The 10,112-nt window shown below is 47.5% G+C and overlaps 1 protein-coding gene across 1 annotated transcript; it reads left to right on the top strand.

The window, feature by feature from the left end:
* The first annotated feature begins 6,324 nt into the window (after nucleotides 1-6,324).
* LOC126515186 (splicing factor 1-like) lies at nucleotides 6,325-8,832 on the top strand. Its single transcript, XM_050164644.1, is given in 3 exon segments — nucleotides 6,325-7,841; nucleotides 7,844-8,107; nucleotides 8,109-8,832. Coding segments are annotated over 3 exon segments (1,716 nt in total). The 5' UTR covers nucleotides 6,325-6,494; the 3' UTR covers nucleotides 8,214-8,832.
* The last annotated feature ends 1,280 nt before the right edge of the window (nucleotides 8,833-10,112 follow it).

Here is a 10,112-nt window from a genome sequence, read left to right as displayed (position 1 = left end):
CCCAGCCGTAATGGATTGCACCCTTCAACTAGACCCTCTGTGAACAATAATCCCATTGTGAGATCACATCCCTTCAGCCTGGGGAAGGGACACAGTCACCTGATCTATATAAGGATTGAAACGCCCACAGCAATCTTGTCTTATTTCTAGGATCTAAGCAGGAGGGTGCAAAGCAACAGCCAGGGCTAAATGCTAGCCCAGGCACCCAGGATGTGGAGGCTGCCGGGCATGGCTGCTGACTTCCTGCAGTGTATAGTCTGATCTGCAAATAAACCATGAGCTAACATGAGTTGAAGACATGCTCTATGGATAGGAAAAACCTATACCAGAAGTGCAAACTAGTCCTGGCTTTTACGTGGGACCCGGTGGGGAAAAGGGGAAGTTAGGCACGGAAGTAAAGCAAGGTTTTTTTTTTTTTTTTTTTTTTTTTTGTATTTTCAAGACAGGGTTTCTCTGTGGCTTTGAGCCTGTCCTGGAACTAGCTCTTGTAGACCAGGCTGGTCTCGAACTCACAGAGATCCGCCTGCCTCTGCCTCCCGAGTGCTGGGATTAAAGGCGTGCGCCACCACCGCCCGGCCAGTAAAGCAAGTTTTACACGGAAACAAGCACAGATGAAAGATGTGGTACCCGAACTTTGTCAGGTGTGAAGAACAAAGGGGCGAAACCGACAAACAAACAGACTCCACCAACGTTTGCCTAGGGTGAGAGTGGACACGCCCCTTCCTCCCCACACTGGGAAACAGTCTTCTGGTTCCTCTAACATACTGAGAAAGACGACTGCTGGATGGCTGGAAACCCAGTGCCCGGCGAGGGGACCCCTGGCTCAGGTTGGCAGCCACCCTCCCCTGCGTGGCCCTTTCCCCATTGCTCCCACAGAGCAGTGTCTGCTCAGCTCAGGTGCCCACGTAGTTTTATGTTACTAGTGAGTTTTCCCTCAAGCTACTGATGAAGCTGGGGACAACTAGCATGCATAGAGGAGCGGGGCGAGAAGAGACGTCTAATATTGCCTGATTCTGTTTCCCGCTATACATCGTTCTTCTATCTTTGGGGTCAGTCTGTCTGACGCCCACGCCACGGCGGCCATTATTTGAACCTTCCTCCCTTCCGCATCCAGTCCAGTGTCTGGAAACTGGTGTGACATCACTGTGTGAGGTCAGCTGTTTCTGAGGCATGAGAAGGGACGGACAAAGAGGAGATGGACGCAGTGGACACAAGGCCACAGCGGTATCAGCGGCAGGCGAACAGGAAAACTCCAGACTCGGTGTAACCCGAATGTTGTTCTTGGGTTCTCACCCCAGAACCCACTGAGCCCTGGGTTACTTCAACACCTAACATAGAAAAGGTCCTAAGTAATACATAACCGGTAGCTGTACATTTAAATGACCTCTTCAAATTCTTAATAATTCCCTTATGGGATTCATTATTGGAAAGGTATGTCAGTTTCTGAGCTTCTTTGACAGGCATTGTTGGCAGTTGCATCAGAAAGATTTGTCACACACACACAAAAGGTTTTTTTTTTCCCTCCGTACAAATAACCACAGTGAGCAGAGAATGCCCGTGTTGATGCCTGCTGCTGGCCATTGAGCTGATCCCAATGTTTGCAGCTCTGTGGCATTGCCATAAAACTCGATGCCTTCAGCTACAAAGCACATGTTTTTACAGCCTGCAGAACTTCATTTCCACGGTGCTGGGGCTTGAATGCGTCTCCCGGAATTTATGTACTAGAAACACAATCCCTGCTGTGACAGGCACTGGGAGGGCCTTTGCTGGAGTCAGCTCACAGAGATTCACTGTCATGAATAAGTTAGGAGCATCATAAAAAGGGGCCTGTAGGGGGCTGGAGAGATGGCTCAGAGGTTAAGAGCATTGCCTGCTCTTCCAAAGGTCCTGAGTTCAATTCCCAGCAACCACATGGTGGCTCACAACCATCTGTAATGGGGTCTGGTGCCCTCTTCTGGCCTGCAGGCAAACACACAGACAGAATATTGTATATGTAATAAATAAATAAATGTTAAAAAAATTAAAAAAAAAAAAAAAAAAAGGGGCCTGTATTAGTTACTAGTCTTCTTGCCGTGACGAAGCACCTGATGAAGCATCTCAAGGAAGAAAAGATGATCTCGGCTCGTAGTTTAAGGGGTCGTGGTGGTGGGGAAGGCATGGTGGCAGGCAGCCAGTCATATTGCAGCTGTTGTCGGAAGGCAGAATGCGCAGGTAAAGAGGCGCTTAGCTTACTTAAAAATATACGTATTTATTTTTATATGTTATGTATATGAGTATTTTGCTTGCATGCATGTGTGTGTGTGTAGACAAAGGTACTCACAGAGGCCAGAAGCCCATCAAAGCCTCTGGAACTGGAGTCCATTGTGAGCCACCATGTGATACTGGGAACTAAACCTGGATCCTCTGCAGGAGCAGCAAGTACTCCTAACCATGGAGCCCTCTCTCCAGTCCTCACTTTTTTTTTTTCTTTTTTCTTTTTATTCATTCTGGGTACCCAGTCTGGTTAACCCAGTCAATAATGCTTCGGGGTGACTGGTTTTTTATTCATGTATGTATCTGCTACATCTGTGTAGATGCTTCCAGAGGCCAGAAGAGAGTAGAGACTTCCCTGGAGTGGAAGTTACAGGTGGTGATGAACAATCTGATACGGGTGCTGAGACTCAACTCAGGCCAGCTAGAGGGCTGCAAATGCTCTTAGCCCTTGAGCCATCTTTCCAGCCCCACTCAGCGGGTTCTAGAGACTCCCTCAGACAAGCCCAGAAGTAGAATCTCCCTCAGACAAGCCCAGAAGGCGGTCTATTAGGTTAAGCTGGTCTAGTCAAGCTGTCAATCAGCATTGACCATCAGAAAGCTGTCTGTAGGGGTCGCTCTCAGGCTCTGCCCTTCCTCTTCCTGCCCTGTGATGATAAAGCAGAAAGGAACCTTGATCTTTGACTTCCCAGGTTCTAGAATTGTGAATCCTTTTCAGTTCTACAAGGAGCGCAGTCTCAGGAATCCTCTTACGGCATTACAAAACAGACTAAGAAGCAGCGTGTGTCAAACCTGTTTGAGAAAGTAGGTGGATGATGATATGCTATTCACTGGGGTACAGGGTAAAGATGGATTCCCCCACCCTCACATCTTACCCAAGCATTAAGTCTAGTGTTGTCTGAGTTAGGGTTTCTATTGCTATGAAGAGACAGTGTAGCATGATTGATAAAAGCCCAGAGACAGAAATTGGGGTTCAACCTGAAGGTCAGAAAAGCAAAACAACCAGCCACTGGCTCTTTACCTCTACCTCAGTCTGAAATGGCAATTCTGCCTCCAGAAATCTCAGAATGAGACTGAGAGCTGTCTTGTCCCATTTTATATTCCTCGCTGGTGTTGGGATTAAAGGTGTTCACCTACCACTGGTTTCTATGGCAAACTAGTGTGGCTACTGGGATTACAGATAAGTGTCACCACTGCCTGGTCTGTAAGGTTGATCAGTGTGGATGTTTTATTCTCTGAACTTCAGGCAAGCTTTATTTATTAAAATACAAATAAAATATCACTGCAAGACACCATGATCACGTCAACTCTTATAAAAGAAGTATTTAATTGGGGTGGCTCACTTACAGTTCAGAGGTTCAGTCCATTATCATGGTGGAACATGGCGGTGTGCAGGCAGATATGGTGTTGTATGGTGTTGGGAAAGTAGGTGAGAGTCCTATGTCTTACAGGCAACAGGAAGTGGTCTCAAACACCATGAGTGACTTGAGCATTTGAGACTGCCTCACAGTGATTCACTTTCTCCAACAAGGCCATACCCACTCCAACAAAGCCACACCTCCTAAAAGTGCCACTCTCTTTGTGGGCCATGTTCTTCCAAACCTCCACAAATGCTTAAAGAACTAAACCGTAAAGCAAAACTAACCTATAAGTTAACACAGACACTAACTTTAATATATAGAGAAGAATTTTTAAATGATCATGGGACGGGTAAGGTCTAAAGAAAGACTGCAAATCCAGAAACTCAACAAAATAACTGACGGACGTGGCTACATGAAAAGGGACAGCTGAGATGTTCAGTCTCCTGGACTGAAAACTACCAGGTCCTTGTCCTTTCTGTCAGGGACAGCCATTGCTGGGCGACTCAGACCACAGGCTGTGGCCACTCTAATAAATCCCTTAAATAATATATATGTGTACATATATATATATTAGTTTATTCTATCAGCTATGTTCCTTAGAAAAACCTGACTAACACATATTTCTAGAACTTAAATACATTAAAATGCCATGGAATTGTTAGAAAGAGTTGGGAAGACTTATACATACAGATAAACACTTTTTAAAGCACTGTAGGCACCCATAGTACATTGTGAATAATGTATACAACAGGGTATAATTGCATGTATAACTGCACAGATGCATATACATATATATGTTCATATATTCATATATATGTACATAATATAATATATATCTATTCCTCCCCAGGGGCATAAGACGGGGACTGGAAGGTAGTGTGATCAAGAAGTAAACACTTATTATCAAAAAGCCACTAAGACAGAGCTGGAGAGCTGGCTCAGCAGTTAAGAGTGTTGGCCACCCTTTCCAAGGACCTGGGTTCAATTCCCAGCACCCACATGGCAGCTCACAACTATCTCTAAGTCCAGCTCCAATGGATCTGACTCCCTCAAACAAGCATACATGCAGGCCAAATACCAACACACACAAAAATTAAATGAGTAAATAAATAAAAATTACTTCTTTAAAAAAGGCACTAAGATTGGAGATGCTTGTTACTGTAGCATAGGGTAGTCCTACCCTGACTGATACAAATAGGAGAGACTTTACAAGGTCTTTCTTCATGTATTTCTCTATAGTGCATGCCATAATCACAGCTTATGAATTATTCATAAGTCAATTTTAAAAATTGACTTCTTAGCAAAATTAACAATTACTACAGGTCAACGTCCCTTGGGACTATGGATAAGTAGAAACGGCAAAGCCTGAATTCAAGGTCAAAGTTGAAACACCAGCCTGAGGCCTCTCCTGCTGGCCAGAAATGTGTCTGGAGACTGAAGAACTCTGAGACATGAGATGTGCTGTTCAGCCAACAACCAGGAAACCTGGAGATGAATTACCCACAGAATTATGCATGACCCTGGTGGGAGGTCAGGATAGAAAACTTTTTCCTGCCTCACCACAGCGCTGAAGGCCTTCCCAATAGGTGGTAGACCCACCCACAGGGGCTGTTTTTGCCCACATATGTGGCGTGACTCTTGAGCAGAGAGGACTAAGTCACAGCCATTACTGATTCTTGTCATCTCATGGTGCTGGCTTTTCTAGACATGTCCTCAACAGAAAAACAAATAAAAACCACTGACTCCCGACAGTCAGACTCTTATTCCTGGTGGTTCCTGCCCTTGTTCGAATCTACTTAACTCAGTGACAGAGCGCCTCCTCTCTGCCAAACCTTGTAATTGCCAGCTGCAATAAGAGTTCTCTCCTATTCTCAGCCTGGTAGAGACAGGTAGGTAATAACAACTGCCCAGAAACATAGATAGTGCTACCCTTTCTGAAGTGGGGAGGGTTGGGGGGGTTCCGATTATTTCCAGTCACAAAACAAAACAGAAACAACCTTCTTGCCAAATGTAGCTATCTCCACTTTTCTCAGATGGACAAAGATCGAAAGAGATGAATTGACTTTCTTAAATCCATCAGTCCCCCAGGAAAGGCGCAGTGTCCAGCTTGCTCTGCCCAGGTTGTCACCTCTTAAGGGTCAGGTAAATAAGGGCACAGAGTGGAACAAAAGGCAGAGAGGCACAGAAAAGGGATGAGGGTGACAAAGCCGTGAGTCAGAACACTGACCTTCAGAACAGGGCACCGAGACCCAGCTTCTTGCTTCTGTTGCCCCCAGAGGACAGGTAGAGCCCTGTTACTGCAGAGGCTGGAAATCTCACTTGGGTTAGCTATGGTTAGCCTTCCCTCCATTTCTGCCCTCACCCTCCCCTCCTGAACGTGGAAGGAAAGGTTTGATTTGCTGGAGGCTTGCGGCGGGGACAGAAGAGCCTTCACAGAGGTCTGCTGTTGAGCAAAGAACCCTAGAAGTAGATTTAGGCTCCGGCTACAGGCAGCTGAGGTCCCAAGTCCACCCCACCCAGTCCCTTCAGTAGCCGAGGCTAGGGACTGGTCATATCCGTCTGTTATCAGCTCTGGTATTTTTCCTGATTAAGCTCTCAGAAACCAGTGAACAACCTGAAGATCTAATTTAGTTCTGTTCTTGGTTCCTGAAGAACCTAATCCCAACAGAGTGTAGTAGAGTTCCCAGCCCAGGGCTTTCTTCAAGTGGGGCTCATTTACCCACTCAGTGAGGCCAGTAATGAGCGGAGAGGTCTCTAGAAAAGCCTGGAAGGGAGAGGACTGGCTCCCCGCGTTCCTCGGTAGCATAGTCGCCCCCCCCCCCCAAGGTTCACGAAGGAGAAGCCGCCGCTGAGAAACCGCTGGTGCCGGTCCCCTGGGGCGCCATGGCGACCGGAGCGAACGCCACGCCGCTGGACTTCCCAAGTAAGAAGAGGAAGAGGAGCCGTTGGAACCAAGACACAATGGAACAGAAGACAGTGATTCCAGGAATGCCCACAGTTATCCCCCCTGGACTGACACGGGAACAAGAAAGAGCTTACATAGTGCAACTACAGATAGAAGACCTGACTCGTAAACTGCGCAAAGGAGACCTGGGCATCCCCCCTAACCCTGAGGACAGGTCCCCTTCCCCTGAGCCAATCTACAACAGTGAGGGGAAGCGGCTTAATACTCGAGAGTTCCGTACCCGCAAAAAGCTTAAAGAGGAGCGACACACACTTATCACAGAGATGATTGCTTTCAACCCGGACTATAAACCACCTGCAGATTACAAGCCTCCAGCAACACGTGTGAGTGATAAAGTAATGATCCCCCAAGATGAGTATCCAGAAATCAATTTTTTGGGTCTCTTATTTGGGCCTAGAGGGAACACTCTGAAGAACATTGAGAAGGAATGCAATGCCAAGATCATGATACGGGGAAAAGGATCTGTGAAAGAGGGGAAAGTTGGGCGCAAAGATGGTCAGATGTTGCCAGGAGAGGATGAACCTCTTCATGCTCTGGTCACTGCCAATACAATGGAGAATGTCAAAAAGGCAGTAGAACAGATCAGAAACATCCTGAAGCAGGGTATTGAGACCCCAGAGGACCAGAATGATCTACGGAAGATGCAGCTTCGGGAGTTGGCTCGTTTGAATGGCACTCTATGGAAAGATAACAGGATCTTAAGACCCTGGCAGAGCTCAGAGACACGCAGCATTACCAATACTACCGTGTGTACCAATTGTGGAGGGGCTGGCCACATTGCATCCGATTGCAAATTTCAGAGGCCTGGTGACCCTCAGTCGGCTCAGGATAAAGCACGGATGGATAAAGAATATTTGTCCCTTATGGCTGAGCTAGGGGAAGCTCCTGTCCCTGCATCTGTGGGCTCTACCTCTGGACCTGCCACCACACCCTTGGCCAGTGCACCAAGACCAAGACCTGCTGCTCCTGCCAGCAACCCACCACCACCATCTCTCATGTCTACAACGCAGAGTCGCCCACCCTGGATGAATTCTGGCCCTTCAGAGAATCGGCCCTATCATGGCATGCATGGAGGTGGTCCTGGTGGGCCTGGAGGTGGCCCCCACAGTTTCCCACTCTCATTACCCAGCTTGACAGGTGGGCATGGTGGACATCCCATGCAGCACAACCCAAATGGACCACCACCACCTTGGATGCAGCCACCACCCCCACCGATTAACCAGGGCCCCCACCCACCTGGGCATCATGGCCCTCCTCCAATGGATCAGTACCTGGGAAGTACGCCTGTGGGCTCTGGGGTCTATCGCCTGCATCAAGGAAAAGGTATGATGCCGCCACCGCCTATGGGCATGATGCCGCCGCCTCCGCCACCTCCCAGTTGGCAGCCCCCGCCTCCTCCCTCTGGTCCTCTTCCTCCATGGCGGCAGCAGCAGCAGCAGCAGCCTCCACCACCCCCTCGGCCCAGCAGCAGTATGGCTTCCAGCACCCCCTTGCCATGGCAGCAAAGATCCCTTCCCGCGGCAGCGATGGCCCCGAGCCATGAGAGTGAGGACTTTCCGCGCCCATTGGTGACCCTTCCAGGCAGACAGCCTCAGCAGCGCCCTTGGTGGACAGGATGGTTCGGCAAAGCAGCCTGAGTTATTTTTGTGGACGGAATCTGAACACGCTGGCTCCATATCGTGAAATTTTTATTAATTTTTATCTTTTTCCTTTGTTATTTCCTTATCTTTTCCTTTCTTCAGACTCCGTCCAAGGAGATGCTCTCCCCGGTCTTCTGCTGCAGATAGAATCCTTTCCCTTGTCTCCATTCCTCTCTTCCCAAGGAGAGAGGAGCAAATGGTTAGGCACAGACTTTGTCCATTAATGTCAAGTTTGGTTGTTAAGGTGGGTCCTGTGTGGTTTATCTTTGCCACCTTTTAAAGCATCTTGAGAATTTAGATGTTGCTAGATAGGGTTAATCCAGCCCTGGGATTCATATCTTCCAGCAGTAAGTGGGACAGCCCAAGCCACTATAGACCTGCCTGCCAGCCTGGAGTCTTCCATGCTCCTGATCACCTAAACTGCCTCAGATGCCATTTGCTTCTCTTCTTCCTGGAAAGCTTCCCATTATGTTTTATTTTGACCCCAGATGTCCAGATGTTTTGCAGTGTCTGGGGCTTGTGCCCCTTGTTCTTCGTTCAGCTTCTTTGCCCTTTCCCTCTTCATGGAGTGATTATGTTGACAATAATGTGTAACGCGCGTTCTTTTCACTGGTTTATCTACAGAAATTTCTCTGGTGTTTGATTCAACACTGCACTAAAGGGGGGAATGTTCCATTGAATAAAAGAGCAGTGTGGTTTAAAAAAAAAAAGCCTGGAAGGTGTGAGCAAGAGGCCTTTGGGTAGTGTGAGAGCCAAAGTTATGTTTTAAGTTGTAATTACTATGCCTCCAAGATCCGTGAAACAACAGAAACAACAACGCCTCTGTCCTATAAGCCCCTTGCCCAAGGACAAATACTTCCTGAAATGCTGGAGGCGGTTGTTTATGGGAAACAACAAATCTCTTGTTTTTACTCCCCTAAACAAAGTTTGTTTGACCCAACTACACAGGATCACATGTGGGCGGGAAGTACATAGGCAGGAAATATGTCAGGATGTATGCTTGGCCCTGATTGGGCCTGATGGGAAATGTGATTGTTAGCTTTGCCTTTTTAAACTCCTGCTAACAGTGACTCAGGGTCATTTCCCTGGGAATCTGGATATGGACTTGGCCAGAGTCCATCAATCTGGCCTGTATTTAATTAAAGCTTGTTTCAAATTTGATTTTAAATTGTGATAGTGGTCTTCTTCTTGACTGGTTGGATTAATAGTGGTCTTTCTTAGGCCCCACTTTAGACTGAGGCTTGGAGGTACTTCTGGTCTTTGAGCTGATGACCTGCAAGATGCCAGAGACACTCAGAATAGAACCAAGGGCTTCTAAGTCAAAGAAGGGCAATTCTGGGGTGCAGGTGAGTGCCTCTGCTCTTTAGTTTGATGGGGAGTCTGATATAAATGCATTCTTGGGCTTCTTTCAACAAGTGGCCCAGCTAGTGCTAAAAATGGTGACTAAGCGAGGAAGTACGCTGACTGGGAGCTGGGGAGATGGCTCAGTGGGCAAGAGCACTTGCTGTGTAAGCACAAAGACCTGAGTTCAAATTCTCAGTGTCCATCTAAAAGTCAAGTGGCTGAGTATATGAGTTCCTGCAACCCCAGAGCTATGGGAGGCAGAGACAGGAGGATTGCTGATTCAACACTTTCTTCAATTTCAGAGAGAGAATCCATGCTCTGGAAGGTACTAAGACCAAAGGTGATAAAGAACAGTTGGCACCCTCTCTGGTCCCTACACATACATGTGCATACACCACACACATATACTACTAAAGCAAATGCACACACATGTATTCCACAGGTGGAAGATATAGAGGTGGTTGCCTTGCGGCATAGAGATCTCCCCCGGACACATGGCTTCCCCACGGAATGTAGAAAGCTGCACAAACATTCTAATGACGTGACAAGAGA

The sequence above is a fragment of the Alexandromys fortis genome, unplaced genomic scaffold, assembly GCF_014885135.2.
Source record: "Alexandromys fortis isolate MF-2015 unplaced genomic scaffold, M_Fortis_MF-2015_v1.1 scaffold_159, whole genome shotgun sequence".
Taxonomy (NCBI): Eukaryota; Metazoa; Chordata; class Mammalia; order Rodentia; family Cricetidae; genus Alexandromys; species Alexandromys fortis.
This window is presented reverse-complemented; position numbering and strand designations above follow the sequence as displayed.